At 45.4% G+C, this 24908-nt stretch overlaps 1 protein-coding gene across 1 annotated transcript in view; it reads right to left on the reverse strand.

Annotated features, from left to right (window-relative positions):
* The window catches only part of DIP2 (disco-interacting protein 2), a 611941-nt gene extending 600201 nt beyond the window's left edge, over positions 1-11740 (reverse strand). Inside the window, exon 1 of the mRNA XM_080266752.1 lies at positions 8446-11740. Coding sequence (XP_080122878.1) covers positions 8446-11740 — 3295 coding nt within the window. The remainder of the gene's footprint in view (positions 1-8445) is intronic.
* Between the last annotated feature and the right edge of the window lie 13168 nt (positions 11741-24908).

A 24908-nucleotide genomic window follows, 5' to 3' on the forward strand; every position in this document is an offset into this window, starting at 1 on the left:
AAGTTGCGGTGAGATCCAGGCCGGCGTTAATGCAAGCGTTCCCCGAGGGAGTAATAGAGTGTGAGAAGAAGCAGATATTTTATAAACTATCGATGTATGTATGTATGTATCGGTATGTACATAAACTTCATTCGTGAAATCATGATGGAAGACGCAGGATGAATTCAAGCTGCCTACTATTAACTGCTGGGTAGTTAGGACTGGAAATAAGTTGGGTTCGGGGAGACAACAGATTAATGAGACATGTAACTGGAATCCAAGTCTGAAAATTACAGAGGCAATCTATTAAATAACAAACCGGTTCCCCTAAAACAACTCCATCTTCTACATTCTTCTGCATGGCACTAAACGAATGAAGCAGGGAAATGGGGGTGAAAGATGGAGGAGAAAATAATGAAATTTTCAGGTGGTGTAACATGTTAACTGCGGGCTGCTTGCGTTACCGGTACTCCTTTCACTGGCTGAGGCGTGAAGGGCGGCATGGGGGGCAAAACAAGGCAAGTAGGGAGGAAGCAGGCACTAAGGAAGGACAGAGAGCGACCCAAGAAGGGAGTGAGTTAATAGGCAAATTGATATGAAGAAACAAGGAAGACGGTGCTGCACAATACCACTGAGACTTCAAGAACTGAAGCAATTACATTGGTGGGAAGGCAGGGGAGACAGAGAAAAACAACGGAATGGAACGAGGAAAACTGTGAAGGAAGAAAGATGGAAAGCTAACTAACATGTAAGGTGTGGTGCGGGTAGGTATTACACAAGAAAGTGGAGTAATGAACCAACAGTGGCACTGGACATGGGAAAGAAAATAAACAAGTAAGGTGCGACTCTGGAAGAACTTATATGGAAGCACGAGAAAAGCAGAAGAGAACAAAAGACAGGAAGACAGAGGGAAGACAGAATAAAAAAACGATAAGGACATAAAGAGAAATTTAAAGTATGCAGAATAGGAGACATCTGTGATATCCCAACCAAAGATGAGGAGGCCCTCGACACAGGCAGAAAGGGAAAAAAAAGAAGGAAAAAAAATGAGAGATGGACATGAAAAATGACAATCTCTGAGAAACGTTGAATGGGCAGCAGGGAGTGAGCCAGGTGGTTGCAAGAGCCTCAAGAAAGATGAAAGAAAATGAAAGCTGAGTAAAAAAAAAAAAAAAAAAAAAAAAAAAAAAAAAGGAAAGAAAAAAACTGACGCACAAATCGGCAGAAGGGCACGAAAAGTGAACCAGAATGAAGCAAGAAAAGAGAAAGAAAAATGGACGAGAATGAGGCCGGGAAAGGGCAAGAAAACTGAACCAGAATGCGACAGAAGATGGGCAAGAACACCGAACCAGAATGAAGAAGGTGAATGGCACGAAGGCTAATCCTGAATGGTAAGAAAACCGAACCACAATGAAGCAGAAGGGCAAGACAACTGAAACTGGCTGAGGCGAGAGTGGGGCAGGAGAAAGGCATGGGAGGGAGAAGAGAGTGAGTGGGCCTGGGGGCGGGTGGGCAGTGCCGCTCTGGGTTGACTCATGGCAGCTAAGTCGGGTCCCGGCCAGAGCGAATGCAATACCTGTCAGAGCCGTAACGTATCTGACGTGCGATAAAGATACCCCGAATTTACCCACTGTTGTATGAACTTCTAAACTTTCCAAGGTGGAATTTTGTTTCCACCGGCCGTCTCCCACATGCGTCGAACGATCGATCCCTCCCTTCCCCCAGTATCACCTTTGATAGGATATTTCAGAAGTGGTATATAAAAAAAGGGGGGGAGGGGGGGAGGCGTCCACCGTAAAGCTTATGAGTGAATTAGCATCACTCAAGTTATCACAGACGTGGACATCAGTGACGCATGGGGGGAAAAAAAAAAAATCCTCTGAGTTACTTGCCCAAAGAGCAATGGAAGCTGACTTCACATAAACAAATATAAAGGCAGAAACATGTACGAGTTGGAAAAATGAAACGGACAACCCAATGGCACCAGAATAACCCAATGAATCTCTGGCCACAAACTGACTTTTTTATAAAACACGTCTGACAAAAACTAGCGTCATTCAATCTGGACAGGCAGGAGGGCCGTGTGGTAAAGCCATTCCTATGTTCACGGCCGACGGTCCCCTCCCTACACGGCACAGTAACAGGGACTTGACTCTCCAGGTCTGATCTGCACTCCTTTGTTTCCAAACGACACCGGGGACAAAATAACCCTCCACAATATTCAAAACACCCATAAAAACCTCAAATACACACAAACGAACGTAATTTTTAAAAAAGTTTGAATACACAGCCATCCTCTTCACATGAAGCAGCCCTTTACGACAATTTCGTAGTTATAACTCCTCCTCGCCCTTTTGGCTGATTGGTCTTAAAGGGGTTATACTCGTCCCTCCCGACGGAGCACGCGAGGTGCCTGGTTCAATATCCTCGGTGTTTAGGGCCTTAACAATGCAATTAAGAGATGGTTCGAGTTCAGGCACGAGGCCAGCCAGGCAGAGGGACGGGCAGCTACCACGAACGAGAGTTGAGAGTATGGAAAAAAAAATAAAAGGGGCAAAATGTGCGCTAAAGTCAGAAATGGCTCCAGCAGAGGGATGAGTTACACACGAGAGGGGGTTGAGTGAAGGAGAGAAAGAATAAAAAAAAAAATACAAGGCACGATTATTGGAGAAAATGGTTATGAAGAGCTGAAGTGGGAGGAAATTTAGGCTGATCTGAGAGATATGAACTGGAACGAGGAGCGAGTTTGGATAAAGGGAGCCGTTTGGGTCAGGTGACGCTGGGTTGTTTGGAGAGTTGAAACAAGTTGAGGCAGGGGGACGAGTTGCGCCAGGAGGGTTGAGTCTAGCGAGAGATGCGAGCTCGGGGGAGAAGAGGACTGAACTGCCACACCGCAGGGATTTGCAATACAAGGGCAAGTTGATGCAACAGGATGTTATACTATGTTATACTATGCTAAGTAATGGAAGAGGACTGTACTGGGAAGAGGGATCATTTGGGGACAGAGCACAGAACTGCTACACAATGGGGGTTTGCTATACCAGGCCAAGTTGGTGCAGGGGGAAGTCTTATGCTATGTTATCCTGTGCTATGTTATGGAAGAGGACTGTAATGGGAAGAGGGGTCATTTGAGGACATATGTTAGAACGGCGACGCAACGGGGATTAGGAATACAAGGGCAAGTTGATGCAGGGGGATGTGTTATGTTATGCAATGTTGCACTATGGAAGAAGGCTATTGCTTGAAAGGCCTCATTCGGGAACATGTACAATTTCCACAAAAGTAAAAAAAACGGAAAAAGAAAAATATATATATGTCTGATTTACGAGTATGGGGTGAAGGAGGAGGGGGGTACGGGGCTGGAACATGAAGTGGCCTCGTGGGATATTGGGGGTATTTACAGCCCCTCAATCTCTTAAACTTTACCTCCCCTGCCGCTCACTATCCTCCTCCTCGTCACTCCCCAATCTCACTATTTTGGCCTGTATTCCCCTGGTTAACCCACTCAGCCCCAGGACCTCTCTCTCTCTCTCATTACGACTTCATGCCTAGGGGAGGCTTTTCATGCAAAAGGGATTATACTTAGCCTAAACTCCTCCCATGGTGCTGTGAGATTACATCATCATCATCATCAACATCAACAACAACAATAATAATAATAATAATAATAACAATAAAATAAAAGGCATCGTATCCAAGGGGTTATGGGACTCACTAACACCTCCTCCACATCAGTCAAGAGCTTCATACATCATAGTAATAACCTCTTGTACGTCACTTAGCCTGTACAGCGTATGTCGATACAATATATATACGTAAACAGCATACAAAACAACAGTAAAGTGTACAACGCAAAATAAGTCGCAACACAAGAGGTGCTACACAAGTAAAAACCGACAAAAATACAGCTCTACCTTCTTCATCTTAATTTCGTTTTCTGAGGGCCACTTACTCTTCCTAACATGCCTTTTCACATCGTTATTTTTACTCTTCACAACATCACATTATTCCTTTGTAATTCTTACGCTCGATAATATAACTTTTTCACTCTGTTATTCTGTCCTCCCTTCCACTTCCGATCATGGCTTGGGTTCCTTCCACTTCCAGTTTTCACATCTCCAGTTCTCATACTTCCATAACTTTCTTTTTAGCCATTCATTACGATAGCATACTTTTCAGCGGACCACCAGACGATGTAATTTAGCTTAGGAAGGACCTCTACCAGTAAATTTCTTAACAGGTGCGACATCTAAATCCTCCAATAAAAAGTCCACCAATGTCAAGTGAAATCTTTTGGACACAGCGAGAAGAAATAAAAATACGTCTTGGATTATAAGTTAAATCGTAGAGAACATTCACCTACCAAATCCTACTCCTTTGTTTCACCCCTTTATCCTCCTTCGCCATTCCCTCATCCCTCATCACAGACCTGACAGAGTTAAGCTGATTAGTGTGGCCGGATGAGGTTGAAATAATAACGAAGCTTAACCTACACAGTTCACCAGTAAGACGATCTTGAACAAACGAACAAAATGGATTACAACTGTCTTCCTGTAACAGCCTTAGGTAATGTAGGTTAGCTATACTTCCAAACATAAAATTTTAAAGCATAAAACACTGAACACAAAAGCGACTGGTGCTCTTAATTACAGTTTGGTAAGTGTGGTCGATAAATTACTTTCATCTCGGAAATTCTGTTAAAAATAAGAAGCCTCTTTTCCCTGAACCTTGCAAATTAAGGCTAATAAGACAAAAAAATTGGCTTCATTATAATAATCTAATTCAATTTAGGGGGCTGGCGAGGGAAGTTTTTCTCAGAAAGTGTGGCAGTCGGGTGGACCCAATTTTAATCCCAGCAGTGGGACTCCAGGCAGGAGGTGCGACAGCGGGTACGAGGGACCAATTTATACCTATGAAAACCTTTTCTCTAATTCGTCTCTGGTGCTGGACTGGGACGCCTTCACGTGGTGGAACTGATATAGCTGGGCGGTGGAGAGGCCTGGTTATATAGACGTCTCTCAACTCCTTCCTTATCCCCAGAAAGGATGTGGTCTGCTTCAGCCTGCAGTCCACTGGCTTCTCATTCAGATGAGCCTGGGGTTGCAATTATAAACACAACAATAACAACTACTACTACTACTGCTACTACTACTACTACTACTTACTACTACTACATTAAAAAAAAAAAATGTATTTAACGCCTTCCATCAGGTGACTTTTTTTTTTTAAATCTTTTTCCTGCAACCTTCAGGCGATTTTATTAAACTTACAGGGGACACCCTGTAATGATGGGATTAGTGTTGGCCGTATTTAACCTCTCCAGTACGAAAAGTCTCTTCAAAGCCAAATAAAATGGTCCGGTGGTTGCAAGAACAGAGGAGCAAGAGCAAAAAAAAAATAAAAAAAGGACGAGTATATCATCTCACTGAAGAGTTGAGCAATTTTATTTACACACACACACACACACACACACACACACACACACACACACACACACACACAATCTACCAAAAATTAAAGACTCTTATTCTCCCCAACTCTGAACCATATACTGTATTTTGAGTAAGGTATGTGGGAAGTAGTCAAGAATTCAGTGAGGAAGAAGTGAAGTGGAAGTAGGGATATTCCAGCTATTAAAACCCATTTGTAACTTCTAAAGTCTCCCGAGGTGGCATTAATTACTCACAAATTGCTGACATAATTAGTTCGCAGCAGTTGGCGAGGGAGGAGAGGGGTAAAAAACTGCAATACAGGCCAGACACTGGGCAATATGTGGCAGGTGTTGCTAACGTCGTTTACCCCAGTGGCTCCCTCCTTCCCCCCCTCTCTCTCCCTCCCCACCTCCCATCTCTCTCTCTCTCTCTCTCTCTCTCTCTCTCCATTTATTTACTTAACGAGCGTGGGCAGTGATTTTGCAATTCCACTTGATGATCGCTACGCCCAAAATAGAACAGCAACACCAGACGAAGGTCGGGATACAAGTAAACTAGACGATAAGATTGAGTGAACCATCCCAAACCTTCATTCATGATCATAATTATACTCACATGCTATAATAATTATATTAAATAACAAATAAATAAGCTACATCATTATAAAAAAAAAATTCTTACCGTGGATCGCAGCGAAATATTTACGTGAATGCGTTTACATAAACTAAAGTGATTGTTATTGTTTCTGGCGTCTATAGCTTGCGTGGAGAGAAGAAATCAATGTTATCAATACTCCTGAGTCTGATAGTCAAATATACGTCTTGTGTTGAGAAGCAGGGGGTGTGTAACTGTGATATGTGAGGACTATTACAAAGGAAGCTGAATATCTTACAAGAGTTTTATAATATGCTTCTTACGAATTTAAGGATCTGCCATTGTGTAGTCTTCCAAGATGTCCAACTGAGTACGTTGCACTGAAATAAGATGTTTTAAAGGAGTAAATGTCTGAGGGAGGGCTTTGCAGAATGAGTGGCTGGAGATTCTGGGAGATTGTGACTAGTAATATATGATGTTTCTCATTTTTTTTTTTTTTGTTATGTGCCGTTATGGTGAACGAGGGATAAAACTGAAAATTTGGAGCAGAGTATTAACTATTATTATTATTATTATTATTATTATTATTATTACTATTATTATTATTACTACTACTACTACTACTGTTACTATTATTATTACAGAATTATTATTACAGCAGGTTTCATCACCATCATCATCAATTATTATTATTATTATTATTATTATTATTATTATTATTATTACTGATTTAAATCCTTATGGGTGGAGGACAGTCTAGCAAAAACGGCAAAAAGAAGCTGAATCACGTATACGAGAAATCAATGGAATATTTTCACACAGTAATATCAAATCAAACGTATTTATCCTTCACTGTGTATGTGGTTCTTGTTCAGAGTGACTGCTTCTTATTCCGTAAAAATCCGAAGAGAATGGACGTGTATGAATCACTGCAACAACAACAATAAATCCACAGTTACTAAATTATTCATAACCTCTACTTTATGCCATCTGGTGAGGTACTTTTCATTTTATTCATGCTTACACTAGATGAGTCTTTGTGCCTTAGTACTGTTTCTAATTAGAGGGGTTACACACAGGCCAATCTTCATTAACCCCTTCAAAAACAAAGTCCTCCCTGGGTTGGATAAAACGGCCTGAAGTAGCAAGCATAATGTAGAATACTGTCATCGAATATAATTTACACACACACACACACACACCACACACACACACACACACACAGAATTATATAACTTACATACCAGTATAGGCTACCGACGTATATATATACCGTACATGCAGAAGACTGAGAGACAGACAGAGAGATGGGTAGATATATACGGTAGATGAATACATACGACAAGTTCACACACACTCCCACTTCCCTCATCTTCATTATCACATACTCCTCTCATCCCTAAGTTCCCTCTCTTCTCTCCCTCTCCCCTCCTCCTTACACTCATATTCTCCTCCTTATACTCATCCTCTCCCCCTCCCATCACACTCCTCCTTTTCCCCTGCGCTCTTCTTCCTCATTTATCCTCTATCCCTTACCTCCTCACATTCACACTCAACCCTCCCTTTTTCTAAATACAAACACACTCCACCTTCTCCTCTCCTTACTCTCACCCTTCGCCCTTTCTTTCCCCTTCTCTTCCCACCCCTCCCCTCCCCACCTCTTCCCTCCCCCTCATGCGCTGTTCCCCGCCAAGCTCTCACCTTCTAACAATTTTTTCTTGGCTTTCGGGCGATGTCATGAATACTTAATCGTTTAGAACAAATTATTCCATCCATAGGGAAACTAATGAACAGTCGCGGCGTTAGTACAGAGAAGCTTATTGAGATGTGATTATTTACATTACGCACAATGATATATATACTTAATTACCTACTAATATATACTCGTATGCATATACTGACGAACACATCCAAGTGCATTTTCATATACTAACATGCACATACTTCACACAGACCTAGTATGGATGCAAGAGCTGTGATGCAAGATTTTAGATGTAAGGTCACACTGCAAGAAAGGAGTAATCTTGGCAAAGCTTAGAGGCGACAGGATCGTTCGTGGGTGTCAGTGAAGGGTGACCTTTGCAATAATAATGGAAAACTGAAGTACAAGGACTTAGAGAGTTGGGATCTGAGGAATATGGTTTTCAATTCTTAGCCTAGTCAGAGTAATACAACAGTAACAAATATCTGTCACGAGTGGTACAAGTTTTCTGTTAACCAAAATAATGGAGGGGTAGACCGAGGATGAGGTGGAGGGATGGAGTTGAGAGGTATATGAGGGAGGGGGGGGTGAGTTGGGGGGAGGGGAGTCAAATGGTGGGTGACAGAGTGACTTGGAGGCGTTTTGTCTGCGGCCACCCTTTGCGGGATTAGGGCGTCGGGCTATAGATAGATAGATAGATAGTTTAAGAAAGTGTCGCCTTGGGGACGCCACACTCACCTTTGTTGCCACGGGGTGATTTAAGCCTCGGGGTGCGTTTCCAGGATGGATATGCTGGCACGCTGGGCTGCCTCTTCTGTGACTTCTTCCTGCGTACACGCCGAGTGGAACGAACAGCACCACTGCTGCCTCGGCTGCTCACTAGGGACTCCACCAGCGACTCAGCACTGCCTACACCTGAGCCATCTCCTGATTTGTTTTTACCCTGAGTCAAGTCCTTCAACAGCAGCTGCGTGATTATGCGCTCATTAGCGGACTCATTGGGCAGCTGTTCCTGCTCCTGTTCTTGCTTAGTCCTCCCCAACTTGGCTAGTGCAGCCAACGCCCGCAGAATGAGCTCAGGATTCTTGTTCAGTCTCAGGTTCAGCCGAGCAGTGCTGGGTTCACTTTTGGGCTTCCTACTTGGGTTGACACTAAATCTGGCACCACCAGGTTCACTGCTGGTGTCTCTGACGCCGTCTCCAGCCTGTTGCTCCTCTTCTTCCAGCAATGACCGCACCAACTGTGCTGCTTTTTGACTTCTTCCATCAACCATGTTGGACCCAACAGGCTGATTTAACGGCATCAGTAGGTGAGCGTGGGCAGTACGGATCTCTGGGACATCAAGGCGCCTCAGCAGTGAATGATGGAGCTTTACAGCACCCGAGGATCGGCGACGCTGTGGTGGCACAAACAGCATGCTGAGTTGTGCTGCCTGGCTCTGCTTCTCCTGCAGTGCTTGGTAAGCCTCTGGGCCCAGCGCACGGCCTGGTACTCTCTCATACAATTCATCCAGCTCATCTTCCTCCTGGTGACGCTGCTGCTGAGATGAAGACTTCTTACTTCGCCGGGCTTGCCTCGCAGACTTTCTAGTTGAGGAAGCTCGGCTAAGCCAACTGGCACGACCTACCAGAAGTCCTGGACCACGCCGTCGCCGTCCCCGGCTGGATGCCTCGCTTGTCACACTTGCAGGACTGATCAAGTCTGGGCATGGAGGCACTGACGACATGGCCAGGGACAGGGGGCGGCCAGGATGGACGGCGTGACACATCATGGACACGGGCGTCCGTGGGCGGTGGGGTGGGACGGGTGGTACAGGCGGGACGGGACGCTCCTGAGAGCTAGGACGGGAGGACGTGCGGTCAGACGAAGACGGTCGGACACCAACGCCTCCTCCCAACTTTCCAGGATAGAACTGGGAAGTGTTGACAACAGTGGCAGCCTCTCCAAGCACTTGGAGTGCTTTCAGTGCAGGTGTGGCGGGAGGTGAGGACAGAGGCCTTGGGCGGAACACAGGGGACTGGAGACCTGATGGGGGAATAGAGCGGTGTCGCTGAAGCAAAGCTGGGGAACCAGGCACAGGCAGTTCATGGGACAAGTGGCGGACAAAAGGTGGCGCTTCGTAAATATGTTGGCTTGGATTTCCTCCACCCTGCCCCATATGCCGGTTCATAGTCATTGGTTCAGGTGGAAGGGGCCGATTTGGCACTCCACAATCTTGTGAATTCTGACGATTCAATGGCCCTATATCATGCGGTAGCTGGCGGCCCATAGTTTTAATGTCACGAGAAATTTGGGGACTAGACATCTGTACAGCAGTGTGGGACACCTGCAGACTCATTGGACCAAAATCTTGAGACAAATGGCGGGTCATGGCTCCCGAGTCATTGGATACTTGTCGAGTCATGAAACCTGACTCGTTGGAAATCTGGCGATGGAAGTGACCTGCCTCAAGGGAAGAATGGCGATTCATTAATCCAGGTTCATGGGAAATTTGGCGGTTTAAAGGTCCTGTGTCATACGATGTTTGCCGACTGTTGGGTCCCTGATCATGGGCTACCAGCCGTGCCATGTGCCCTCCTTCATTAGACAACCGTCGACCAATCTGTCCTGTTTCGAGTGTAGTATTGCGACCCAGGGTGCCAGGCTCATAGGGTACGTGGCGAGGAGAAGGTGAGGAGGTCTCGTGCATGAGGTGCCGTGGTATCGCAGAGGGGCTGCCATATCCAGGAGGAACACCAAGGCTCCGGGGACCACTGGGGTTAAGGTCTGTTCTGGTACGTGGACCACCCTGAGCCCTTGCCATCCCATAGCCACCCAGGCTGACAGGACCACTAGGATGTATGCTGTAGGCTCCAGCCTGGCGTAGCAGCGAGGGAGACTCACATGAGTGGACGGATCGCTGGCGGATGAGGGCCGGGGATCCTCCACACACTTGATTACGGTGCAGGTAAAGCTGATGTTGCTTTTCGAGCTCTTGTTGTTCCTGACGCCGCTGCTCCTCTTGCTGCTGCTGAGCTTCCAACTGCTGTTGATTCTTCTTGCTAGGAGAACGAGAGAAAAAGCTGCCAGAGAAGAGTGCAGACCAACGACTCTGAGGTTTTGGACTTCCTTGAGCTTTTGTTTCTGGCAAAAGTTTGGGAGAACCTGATGGCATATGCACAGCACAACGACGTGCTTCTCTCTCGTGCCAGGATGCTCGCAGCTGATGTGTAGGCGTCAATGGCCCTGCCAGACGATGCACATGCGTCTTGCCAGGCGTGGGTGGTGCTGACACGGGCTGACATGCTCGAGTCCTGCTGGGGGTGTTATGAAGGGAACGGGCGGGAGTGGTGGGTGGTTCTCGGGTTTTGGGTGCAATGCGCGGGGACCCTAGCAAGCTCTTGATCCTCAGTGGCGGTTGAGGGGACTCTGCTGATACACTTCGTCGAAAATTTGAAGCATCAAGGGTTCGACGTGAATCTCCTGTCAGTAACGGGGACCCACAAGCAGCTAATGGCGGTCCAATATCCACTCCATATGTTTTGCGTCGATCAAGGCTTAAACGTTTTGTAGATTCGATGCTGAACTTCTTCTTTGAGTCGAGAGAATGTCTGACTCCTGAATCGAGGGAGGAAAGCTTGTTGGTGGAGAGGGTGGAGGGTAGAGACTCGTCGGTTTGTTTGAGGGAGTCCTCGTCGCTCACCGCCACGCGCCACTCATCGTAGGTAATGACTCGGCGTGGGAGGCCTGTGGAGGCCGTGCCGTAGCCTCCAGCTTCCCCGCCGTCAGTCGAGTACCCATCATCACGGCGCTCGTCACTAGACACTGACGATTTACGCTGTACTGCTGAAGTCTTGACCACTAAACCATTAGGAAGAGTGATCTTTTCCTGGCGACGGGCTGAGCGGCGTAACGAGGCTCGTTTGAAGGAGCTGGAGCGGCGAAAATGGTGGGAGTCTTGCTGTTGCTGTTGTTGCTGTTGCTGCTGCTGACCAGGTTTGTCCCGCCCTCCTCGCACCAGCCGCCTCAGCCCCTCCAGACTCAGGGGCTTCATGGCACCTCAGCAGCCCTTTCGCTCATCCCCACATCTCACCACACTGACACCTCACACCATGCACAACACACTTGCAGCTAGGACACTCTTTACTGCATTACTGCCTCCATGTCACATTAAAACTCTGAGCACTTCACATAACACAAGGTGTCATTAGTAACAAACGACACTATTGCAACTGGCATTCAAGCATCCAGTGAATACAGTGACTAATAAATACTACTTAATACTCAGTGAACTATTCCTCACTTCAGCAGATCGTTGGGCACATTTTTCACAACATAGCTTATATTGTCACTTCCCGTTCACAGGCTAAGCAAACTACCCACAGCATTCCTGCAGTCACCAACAAAAAATAGGTTATGTCAACGCAAGCAAGAAACCAACACCTGCACACACCAGACGCGTGGTTTTTGGGTTTAGGCACATTTTCCTGGTCTGTAAAAGGCCTGAGGACAATCAAGACAGGTGTGGAGTAGCCTGCACTGTGGGGGCGGAGTGAGTGGCTGCGTTATCTGATGTGGCTCAGCGTCGGCCTCACTCCGCACACAGTCCAGACCACATCTGCCCCCATCACAAACACAATCGCCTTCCCAGACCCAGAGGTATGGTCAGCTCAACACTCTAGCAATATCAGGTCAGGCACGGGTGATATGTTGATAACACGACCACCACAGGTGATTCAAATACCGCTGACCACCCCACTCTGCACGATGGCTCACTATCTATCAACCACTGTCGTTGTCGTCACCCTCATCACAACCACTGTAACTGACGATATGTTGGTCCTTCACACAATAGTAATCCAGGGAGAAGTAACCAGCCAGCGGGGGTGGGCGCGTGTTTTGGCCAGGGATGGGAAGTGAAACGAGACACTGGAGGAGTAAGCGAGGCTCCCACCTGCCTCCACCACGGTCCACGCCACACTGCCTCCCGAGTCTCGCCGCACGCCAGCCAGCCAGCCAGCCAGCCAGCCCCTCAGCCCCCTTAACCGGCCAGCCCCTCCACACGCTCCCTCCATGCCACATGTAGCTACCACCCTATGCCATGACCACCAGTAGTTCATATTAAAAAAGGAAAAAAAAAATAATGGTGACCAAACCTCGTCAGTAAGTACAATACGCGGTCAAAAGAATCCAGGTAACATGACAGGTCATTAAGAGATCATAATGGGACTACTACAGTTTGTTCAAAAAGTTTATGAATCTTCACGACATATCACCGCTTCAGCACCAGCAATCACACTGAAAATAAGTGTCATGCGATAAACACAACGGTGCTAGCATACTCCAAACAAACGTAAACAGCTTGAGTGCAAAGAGGGAGAGGGAGGTCACGTGACTGTGGGGGAGGGGGGAGAGGATGCAAGATGAGTGCAGGTGGACAGGACTAACGGGAGGCGGTACCCAAGGTGACTCACACAACAACACTGGCACGGAGGGGCAATGGGGAGGTGAATGCCACACACACACACTAGGTTACTGACACCACTGAAGGCAGCTGGCACTAAGTGAAGGGAGAAAAAGGGTGTGTGTGTGTGTGTGTGCGAAAGAAGAAACACAAAACGTGAGAGAGAAGAGAAACAAACTGTGTTCTGAAGGAAGAAAACAATGGATGAAGGAAGAAAAACAATGTTAGTGAAGGAAGAAAAATGTGAATGAGATGAATGATACGCACCTGTGGAAGGAGTGTCAGGGGTCAAAGAAAAAAATAAAGAGTGAACAAAGCAGGATAAAAAAAAAAAAAAAACTAGGGATGGCATATGAGACCGCAAGAAGCTGTGGAAAGTAAAAGTAAAGAGAGATGAAAAAAACAGGAAAAAAAGAATGGAATGCCAGATTTCTGCAAGACATGGAGGATGGCTAGGAGAGGGACAGAGATAATGTACAGAACGACAAATCCAGAAAAAAAAAGGGGGGCAACGACTCATTAAACGACGAATGCCTCTACCAGTTCTATACAGTGCTATTCCACTCTCACTTTCATACCATGTTTGAGGAAGGTGGCACGACAAATTCACTAAATATAATTTCCTTGGGTTTCATAACTCCTGTGGAATAAAAAAAAATCAACAATACAAAACTGAAATAAAAAGATCACTATTAATTCCTTTACAACGAGAGGTCATGAGGGGGTTTTCCTTGGTAAAATAAAATCGTCTGGAGGTAACAAGAATTATATTTCAAAAACTGTATTGACGGAAACAGCTGACGTATTTTCTCTCCCCCTCCCTACAAAAAGTCTGAGCTAAACAAAGAAAAAAAATGAGGCGGTAGCAAAACTAAGCATGAAAGTCTTCGCTAAAAGGTTATTGCTGTATCAATGTCACTACTATATCTATGGTACCTACCTACCTATCTATCTATCTATCTACTGTATCTATCAATCTAAATGAATAAATAAATAATACATAAGTAGGAACAGGAAAAGTAAAATGGAGATGCTCTGATGTAAGATGAGTGTGGCACGAAGGACGAGAGACGGGCAAGGTCGAGGGATGATCAAGGTCGCACTCTCGTCGGCTAAGAAGCTTCCTAGCACTTCTTCCTTAGGGATTAATTCTGCACAGCTCATCTAACTAATCTCGTATACATTATTCATTCCTTTCAAATATCAATAAAGACTGTATAAATAACATAAGTGAATAATAACATGTCAAACAGAGAAATAAAATGTTAAGAATGAAGTGTTAGAAGCCTGGAGGGTCGGGTGAAGGACGGAGACAAAGCACAAGCGAGTCCTGTAATTCAGTTAGACGATGGGGAAAAAAAAAAAAGGAAACCACACCCACACACCCACACACACACACACACACACACACACACACACACACACACACAAACTTGATATTATTCCTTTACGGTAGTGCGATAACACCTTTTTCATTTAGTTTTTGCCACCTCAAGATAATTCTATTTATTTCCCCAGTACTGATGGGCTGAAGGCTATACATAAACCCTCCATCTCCAAAAGTCTCTCAAAAATTGAATAAAACCGCCTCGAAACAGAAAAATAAAATAAAACAAGAATTATCGTATCAAATGGCTGAAAAAGATGACTCCAAGGGCGCGAGATGAAGGTGCGTGGGTTAAGAGACCAACGAATGAAATAGAACTGAATGTACATAAAAAGGATGGAAAAGCAAAATTCTATAATAATTTATGCAAAAGTGAAGGGAGCAAGAAGCTAATGGATGGTAAGGTAAGATTAAGGAATGCAAAGAATGAAGCAGAATGGGTGATGGGTCTGCAAAAGCGAAAGAATGGATGGCAGAAAATGGGTGAAGGATGGCAGGACAGAAGAACGATGAGGACGGGAAAAAAAATGCTGAAAACTGGGAGAAGAGATGACAGGATAATAACAAGGGAACGAAAAGGTCGAAAGATAGATTGCTGCTAAATGAGTATATAGAGGATGGCAAGAAAGGATGAGAGAAAGAAAACACGCGAATTAATGAAGATTGGGAAAGAATGCGACACAGGACTGAGAAAGATAAGAAAATAGCAACACGATGTAAAGTGGAAAGGAAGAAGGCATGAGGAGAGGTAAATGATACGCTGGGGTGTACCAAGGCTAAGAACGATGCGGAGACAGTCAAACAGGGAGAAGAATGAATTAATTTTGTAAGCTGATAAGGCCGCGACTGGTGGGACGGTGGAGGAAGATGAGGGATAAGAGAAGGTAAGGTAAGGAAAGGAACGCAGGAAATTACAAGAATTCTGCAAGGGAGTGTTCAACGCATGCTGAGATGCAAAATACTAGAGGTGAAGAATGAAGAGTGAATGAAGAAGAAAGACGGCAGGGGAAGACTAGAAGGATGATGCAAGAAATGAAGGAAAACAAGTATTAAAAGGGAGAAAAAGAATGAATGAACAGAGGATACGTGTGAAAAATGAAAGAAGCAAGCAAGAGGACTGGTAGGAGGGTGAATGAAGGGGAAGGAGAAGGCAAGATGAAGGAATAGGTGAAGGATAAGAGGAGGCAAGGTGAAGGAAGGTGAAGGATGGTTGGGCAGAGTGAAGGAAGGCTGGATAGTGAATCTGGTGGTCGCTGGCAACTGTGGTGGTGGAGAGATGCTGGAAGGTCGGTCACTCAAACTCTCACGCCTCACTCATTTTCACTCTCGTACTCACTTTCATTCACTCTCACTCACTCTCACATTATGACTCACCCCACTGCAACCACTCACTCTCACTCACGCCTCACTCATTTTCACTCACACTCACTTTCATTCACTTATCCTCACTTTCAGTCGCTCTTACATCTTTCCTTTACTCGCTGCAACCACTCTCACTCCTCACTCATTTTCACTCACACTCACTTTCACTCATTACACCCTCCTTTCCCTCAGCCCATTCTCACGCCTCTCTCTACCACTTCAATTTTGCTCAGACACTCACTTTCACACACGTTCACTTTCATTTTCACTCACATCTTCACCTTCCCTTGCATGCCTTACTCTATCACACCCTCACTTTCACTTACAGCATCACTTTTTTTTTACTAATTTTTCTTAACTCGCATCATTTACTCACTCATCTTCACTTACATCCTCACTCCCACTCACTTTCACATCTACACCATTCCCTTACTCCGTTTAACTACCTTCACTTTCTCACCCCTCACTCACTTTCACTCACCTTCAATTCAAGTCAGATCTTTAATTTCCTTGGGCCATCCTCACGCTCCATTCTATCCATACTCATTTTCACTCACCTCGCTCACTTTCACCTTCACTCATTGGTGTATATCCTCACTTTCATCCACTATCTCACACCTTCAGCTTCCTTTCCCAGCCGACATCTTCACTCACAATCATGATCCTCACTGGGGCATACATTTTTTTTTCTTCATTCACACACGCACACTAGTTTCTCATTTCCCCTCATCTCCCGCCCAACTTCACTTCTCCCTTCAGTCGTACATTTCTGAGGCGAATATGTGATTACTAAATTCGTCTGGAGATTCAAAAATTAAATAGTCGACGCACTGAAAGGCTTTAAAAGGACGCCCTACATATTTTCGGGTCGCCTCCACGCTTCCGGCTGTGAATTTCCTTTGGCTGGGGATTTCCGGAGCGAATTCAAAAGCCCAGTGCCTATCTATAAGCCCTGATAACTAAGCAAAAAATCTCGGCCTTTTTATCTAGGCGCATCGGGGACAGGGCGACATGGAGACGATTTGTTTGTGGCCACCCCTTACCGGATTAAGGCGTCTGGTAATAGATATTTAGACAGATTTTTGCAACTGCAGTGGGCGCGTCTTCCTCTTCCTGAAACCAATAGTGCTTCCATTTCAGCACCATTTTCCCTCAACTAACCTGTGGCAATAATATTCAGAGTTTTAAATATTTGTTCATGTTTAGAATTATTCACTTAATTCACAACGGCAAGTTTATTCACCACTTTCTGCCATTATAACCCCTTCGGCCAGCGTACATCCTTTTTCTATAGTTCTTGCTACCTTCAGAAACACTAATTCAGTATAGGGCAGACTTTCTGAAGTGTACGAGACATATTAGTGAGAGAGAGAGAGAGAGAGAGAGAGAGAGAGAGAGAGAGAGAGAGAGAGAGAGACAGACAGACAGACAGACAGACAGACAGACAGAGACGTCATCGGATTCATGGAGTTAACGTCATCTACTTGTTCTTACGCAATGATTCTCTCTCTCTCTCTCTCTCTCTCTCTCCAACCCTTCTTATCGACTTTTGCCTCTCTTTCCCTCCCCGTCTCGCCTCTGCCCCTGCTCTCCTTACCCTCTTAAATTATTGCGCCTATTTTGCTTCCCGTTTCATTTCCACTCGGCCTGCCACTCCTCCCCTCTTATCAGCTGGTGTCATTTCCTCTCCTTCCTATCTCCCTCTGGTAATGTGCTTGCCAACGAGTGCAAGTGTAAATGACTCTACACTCCCTCTTCCTCAATCTGCATATCCATCTCCTCCCCCCTCTACCCTTCGGCTCTATGTCTGCGTATATGGTTGTCTGAGCGCACGTTTTCCTGTCTGTCTGTCTCTGCATGCTTTTCTTTGCCTGTCTGTTCATGACGCTTGTTGCTGCCTGTCTTCCTATCAGCTAATATGTATACAAAGTTAAATTCTTTCTTCTTTCAGCCCCATCCACAATAAGACTCCTTTCACTCTCACCTTCTCTTCATGCTCACCTTCATTCACTCTTAAGCCTCTCTCTAATTCATCCTCATTTTCACTACAACCTCACCTTCACTCACTCGCACACCTCGCTATCAGATCCTAATTTTCACTCACTTCACCTTCACTCATTCCCACGCTTCACCATCACATCCTCATTTTCACTCACACCTCATCTTCCCTCATTCTCACGCCTCACTACGACATCCTTATTTCCACTCTGATTTACACACCTCACTATCATATCCTCATTTCCCTCGAACCTCACCTTCGCTCATTCTCACGCCTCACTACCACATGCTCATTTTCACTCTCATTCTCACACCTCACTCTACCACATCCTCATTTCCCTCACACCTCACCTTCACTCATTCTCACACCTCACTATCACATCCTCATTTTCACTCACACCTCACCTTCCCTCATTCCCACGCCTCACTGCCACATCCTCACAATCACTCCCTCCTAGGCCACTCACTGAGCCTCCTCGCCTAAACCAGAGCATCATCACCTGGGGAGGGACGTGAGGGCCCTCGAGAAAGACAAGCAGGCCAGGGAATACAGCTGCCCTCCCCCTTCATCCCCCGCTTGAACTTGCCTGTGGTCATTACTTGCCTGGGATTCTCACTAAGATCAACTGGCTTTGCTTCCTCATGGTTCAAGTCCCGTGGTTCTTATCGGTTAATGAAGCTCCCTAACACCCTTTCCTATGAATTTTCCTACGTATTTTCCTATGTATTTTGCTTATTACACCTTACTGTCCTGTTCTGTGTTAATCTTTTTATCACCATAATCTGCGTACAAAAGGTTACTAACCAGCCGCATCCAAAAATAAATCGCTAAGGAGGTGGTATTAGGGAGCCTGCTTCCTTCATTAACTTCCAGCCTTCATCCCATTCACTAAAAGAGGTCCTTCGTGGGCTGAAAAAAACATTTTGGTGGTACACAGAACGAAGCGGCATATCCATTACTGTAATAATAATAATAATAATAATAATAATAATAATAAGTTTCTAACCCATCCATTGAGAGGCCTTGCCCTAAAAAAAATACGATAAAATAAAATAAACTGTCTCCCCGTACTAAGAATACAATTAAACAGTCACCATACAGTAGCAGTCACAAAGTTTCCCATTCCTCATTAATATATTACCATTACTGAGGTATTAATTTCCCAGAGACAGAGGCCGGCGGTACATATCCAAAGCTCCTTAAACAGAATACAGCAATGAAGAAGACTCGGGATATTTTCACTGTTAACCTAATGAGGCACTGAAGCGGATGTGGATGAGGGGGAGGGGAGATGAAGTGGGCGAGGGGTAGAGGGAGATGAAACCGCGAGAGGGAGTGGGAGAGGAAGTGAGCGAGACAAGATGAAGCGGTCGTGGGGAAGACGAAGCGGGGGAGGAGAAGAGGGAGATGAAGCGGGCGAGGGAAAGATGAAGCGAATGAAGGGGAGAGGGAGAAGTAGGCGACGAGGAGAGGGAGAAGTGGGCGAGGGGAAGTGGGAGATGAAGCGGGCGAGGGGAGGAATGACCACTGAAAACAAAACGAAAAAAACATTATACTCTCTTCACTCTAACTTGGCCTAAAACTGCCCTCTCTCCATCTGAATGCTTAGCTATAACAAAATATCAATAGAAGAATATGGTGCTAGTCACGAAGAACGACTATGGAAAGGAAGAAGGGCCATACCACTGTCTAATCCTGACACTGAGCTACGTGAAACAAGCCGCAAAAGACGACAATCTGGGACAGGTTAAAGGGAAAAAAGTAAAGCACCCGACGAAAGCATTTGCCAACCGAATAACACAAAGAACTGAAGAATGAAAGGACATACAGTACATGCGTGCCGTGTCTGAGTTTTTCCCGAATGTAGTGGAAAGTAAAACAGTTAATGGCGGGATACAACTCATGCAAACCAATAAGCTGTTCAACACGCAACAATGCCAGAATATTGCATGGTTGCAAAGAGGACGGGTTGTGAATGAGGAGGTGCAGTTCAGTGAATGGAAGAACAAGTTATGAATGGAAGGCAAAAACCCCAAGCCGACAGTGGGAGCGGGAGGGAGAAAATGCAAGTGGGAGGCAACGGGGACAAATGTATACGAGCAAATGGAGAGGCAAACTGGCAAGTGTGAGGAGGAGGGACTAGAGAAAATGCAAGAGGAACACTGAAAGAACTGGGGAATGAATGCGAGGGAAGATACTACAAGGAAAGGGAAGGAATGCAGACGGGGGAAGAGGCAGAAGGAAAGGGTAGGGACTGCTGCGCTCAGCATGGGAAAAAACACACACACACTAAAGATGATGATTATTTAAACGAAGAAGAAAGACAAGAACAGACAGAGAACTTTCAAACGAGGCAACAACAACAAGGTGAGGTAAATGAATAACCAAAGACAGGTTGAGGAATGGGGCAGTTGCTTAGGATGAGGAATGGGAGAGTAGTGCGAGTAGAAAGGAGGAGGAGCAAAGCGAACACGAAAACTGGTGTTAAGAGAGGAGGAGGGGGAGGAGGAGGAGGAAACAACGGTGGATGGAGAAGAGGTTAATGGAGAAAGAGAAGGGGTGGAAAGACGAGATGGAATGGGTGGAAAGGTTGGAAGGGGGAGAGGGAAGGGGAAGGGTGGAAGAGGGAGGAGTAAAAGGTGGACGAGGCAGGGGAAGAGGTAAAGAGGGAGAGAGAAGAAGAGGAGGAGGAGGAGGGAGCAGCATCCACTTTCTCTGACCGGTCGCCATTTACGGAGGGGCCAGGAGGGCCTGGTTCTGCCTCAGTGGTCCTACCCTCACTTACTCTCACACACTCACTCACTTTCCTTCACACTTACTAGCGCGCTCACTCACATTCACATTTATACTTTCATATATCAATTCACTCTCCCTAACCCTCATTCACTCATCCACACACTCAACCCAGTTCCCTCTCCTTTCACATACCCTCATATTTACCCATTCACATCCACGTTCACACTTCCACACACCCTCTCACTCCTCCTAACATTCACTCAGTTCTATACACATTCATTTAACTCACTCTCACATTCACACAACCTCACACTACCTCTCCCTCACACCACCTCATAGTCACTTTCCTCCATCATTCTTTCCTAGTCCTTGGGTACCGTATTTAGTTTTCAATCACACCTCCTCATATACGTCGTGACTTGTTTTAGTAGAACTATCTCTCCCATCCATATCAACATCCCTCTTCTACTTACCAGGCTACACTTAACCCTCCCTCTTACTACCTTACTATCTCCTATGCCTCCTTCGCCCACGTCCTTAACTCCTTCCGCCCGAGGACTTCGGCAAACAATTTTATAAAGCTTTGAGGAGACCATTCATAGTGTGACAGCTCAATAAAGCCAGTTTCTAACCCTTGTCTGCTACAGGGCTCCACAGTGTAAAATGAATGTGTCCAGAGTAACTAAAAACAACGAAAAATAATCTCACTTTCTTGAAGGGATTAGCACTGCACCTTTAGCCTCTCTTACCACCATATCACTTTGAGAGCCATCTTTCTTCATTACACTTTAACGACACCACTCCCCACATGCCCTTCCTTTACTCTCTTCCCACGCCGCATAGACCTCCTTGCACCCTTCCTTCTCCCAGCTCCTTTTCCTGCCATCAACTTCCTCTCGTGTTTCACTCTCCCTATCTGTATCACTTCCATCTCCATAATCTACGCCTCCTTACTCACGTGCTTCTCCTTTCTCTCCACACATTCCTCATCTCCCTCCATTCCAACCTATCTCCTACTCATTTTCTTCCCTCTTCTCTCCACCCATAGCAGATTTCTCCACTCCTCGGCTCCCTCCTATCCAACCTAATTCTCTTTTCCTTCCCTCTTCACTTCAGTCTCTTCAGTTTTCTCCAGTCTTTCAATCTCCCATTTAAATTCTACATTCTTCCTACCTAAGCTCATTCTACAGCATCACCTCATGACTTTATATACCAACCTTTCTCCCAACCAATCTACCTACCTTCCTTCACTCATTCATATATTCATTCCCGTCATTCCTTCATTTCTCGCTTCCATGTAGTCTTCCACATTTGTGGCTCACTCCATTAAGTAACTTGCCCACTGAACTTCCTTCTCTCCTCATTATCAACCTCCCTACATAACTCATTCCTCTGCACTTTTCTTGCCTTTTAACGCCCCTTCTTCCCTCATACATCCCCCTTCCATACACTTTTTGCAACCTCCCATTTCTCCTTCCTAATCCCATACACCTCCCCCATTTACGCCTCTCTCTCTCTCTCTCTCTCTCTCTCCTCCTACTTTCATGCACTCCCAGCACTCTCCTCCCTCTCCCAGTCTTCATTAACTCACACCCACACATTCACCAGCTCGGGGAAGTTACAATCTCATTAACTTTGTGCTGCCTCCCCTTCCTTCATGTTCGGCCCTTCTTTACTCTCAAGCCCTTAAACAAAAAGACGATTTTTTTTTTCGATTTTATCACTGTACCGACTGACGATTTTATTCAGCTGTGGACCTCTTGTAGTGGAGTTGGAGTTAGATGTAGCCTTCTTGAACCCCTTCAGTACCATGGCGTGTTTTGGATTGTATATTAGCTACTTATACATGATTATGGTGAACCAAGGTACGATGTGACTAGATTTCAGTGATCAACTCTTACATCCTCCCCCCTACCACCTCCATCTGCTCATTATCATACCAATTACTCTGTCTACTATTTTCAACTTTTTCTGACCTCATCCCCCTGCCTAATACGGTAGTGAAGCAGCCAGAATTATGACGATTAACGAACAACCAGGAGTGAGGCACTGTCTGTGGTTACTGTCTACGCTAATCTCACTCGTCAATTACCAAGTGTAGTCAGGGTTACCTTATAAAAATTAACTCCTTCACTACGGTAACGCACTTTTTAGCATATTGTACTCAGTTTAAGGATTTCTCGTTTGCAACAGATGTTAAGGGAGGTCGCTTTTAAGTTCTTCTCTACTTGCTTCTCTTACTCATATAGAAAAACGTCTGGTGGAAGCCAAAACGAAGGAAAAGTACGTCGCTGAACTGAAATGCTTAAAATATGTCAAGGTATACCACACCCGTTATACTGCAAAATTAGGATAGCTACTCCTTTTACATTAACTTGGCCTAAATTTTCGTCCTTTTGCAGCTTATGTCACGCAGCTCAATGGCAAAAAAAAGACAAGACAACTCTACAGTCTTTCCATAGCACTTCTAGACCAGTACCGTATTCTAGTGTTAATCTCCTGTTACATTTCAACACAGAAGTAAAGAGAGAGCAGTTTTAGGCCAGGTAAGAATGAAACAGGTATGGGTCCTACAAATCCAACCAAGAGTAATGAATCAATATAAGCCACAAATTTTAAATCTATCTACAAAGCCAGACCACCAGACAAAAGGCAGAAGCTCGGAACACCAAGCCAATTAACAAATCCATATCACGCCACAAAGGGCAGTTCAGTGGGGTAATAACACTGGATTAGCATTACAATCCAACCCTTCGCCTCCATAATCTCATTAACAAGTCCTCTACACCAACCTACCAGTGGACAGGCCAACCCAACCTTGCCCTCATCCTCGCTTCCAATTCATCCCTTCAATCCAATTACTTTTTTCTATTTTAGTGCTGCTATCTACATACGATTTTATTCAGCTTAGAAATAACCCGAACTGGGAAGCACAGAATTCATTATCTTTCTCACCAGGGACGCTCTACCAAACTGAACAAACCCGTCTGAAAAATACTGGATTGATGAAATTAACCCCATCGGTCTGAGGAGGTACTGCTTTTTATGCAGCTTAAGTTACCCCTATTGTCGTGAAAGTCTGAAGTAACCTCCTTCACTACCATGACATTTTTCTCTTCTCTTTTCTCTTATGTTATATATATATTTATTTATTTACTAATCTGCAACCGGCTCAATCGGTAGAGAGGTGGGCTGCGGTCCTACCGGACCCAGGTTCAAATCCTCGCTGGGGCAGGGAACAGTTTAAGAATTTGAATTTCGTTAAATCAGACTTTACTGATCTACCAGAAGACCCGCCGACATGTCGTAAAAATACCCCCGCTAATACCAACACACCAGTCCTGTATGAGACAGCCCTAGCATGTATTCAATATGGACGGTGGGTGTTAGTGCAGAACTGGTGACATGTAGAGGTGTATGGTATGTAGGAGGACTACTGGGCCTTGATAGCAGGCTGTGAAGCCTATGCCCAGAGTCGGACACACACACACACACACACACACACACACACACACACACACACACACAAAAGAGAGAGAGACGTCCTCGAGTTGAAGTGATAACCCTACCTTCGCTCCTCTCACCAACATCAAGTACCTGACGAACGGGTAATTAAATCCAGTAACTAGAGGGGTCCGTACAGGTGATCAGAAGTCGCATGGAACAGGTAGGAGCTCAGGTGAAAGGAGTCTATTACCTGCATTTTGATTGGACGCTTGTGTGTGTGGGAAGGCAGGTGCTGTGGATGGTGAGAGGCTGTGATGGTGTGTGTGTGTGTGTGTGTGTGTGTGTGTGTGTGTGTGTGTGTGTGTGTGTGTGTGTGTGTGTGTGTGTGTGTGTGTGTGTGTGTGTGTGTGTGTGTGTGTGTGTGCACTCTGGTGGGTAGGGGGGGTACGGTACTATGTGATAAGCACTGATGAGATGTTGATATGCGAGCTAGTAATCACGAATAATTACGGTCTGTTGCTTCTTTCTCCATCAGTTCACAACCTACGCGTGTATATGTTTCTGTGGGTACAGTACAGAAGAGCATTAAGAATCTAAGGGTACACATAACACCAAACAAATCTCTGAAATCACCAACAATCCACATTTAGAGCAAATACATCAAAAGTCGCAAAAGGACAATAACGTACAGCCACAAGATGCAAAAAGTAATTCAAAGAGCAAGCAATTACACTCCTAATTAAAGAAGATTGCAGATCCACAGCCTGTAACACACACCGCAGCTCTGCATCTCCAGGGAGGCAAGACTACATTTGCCGCGGTCTGCA

The sequence above is a fragment of the Coenobita brevimanus genome, chromosome 22 (assembly GCF_032717465.1).
Source record: "Coenobita brevimanus isolate Jiangsu-jjx chromosome 22, ASM3271746v2, whole genome shotgun sequence".
Lineage (NCBI taxonomy): Eukaryota > Metazoa > Arthropoda > Malacostraca > Decapoda > Coenobitidae > Coenobita > Coenobita brevimanus.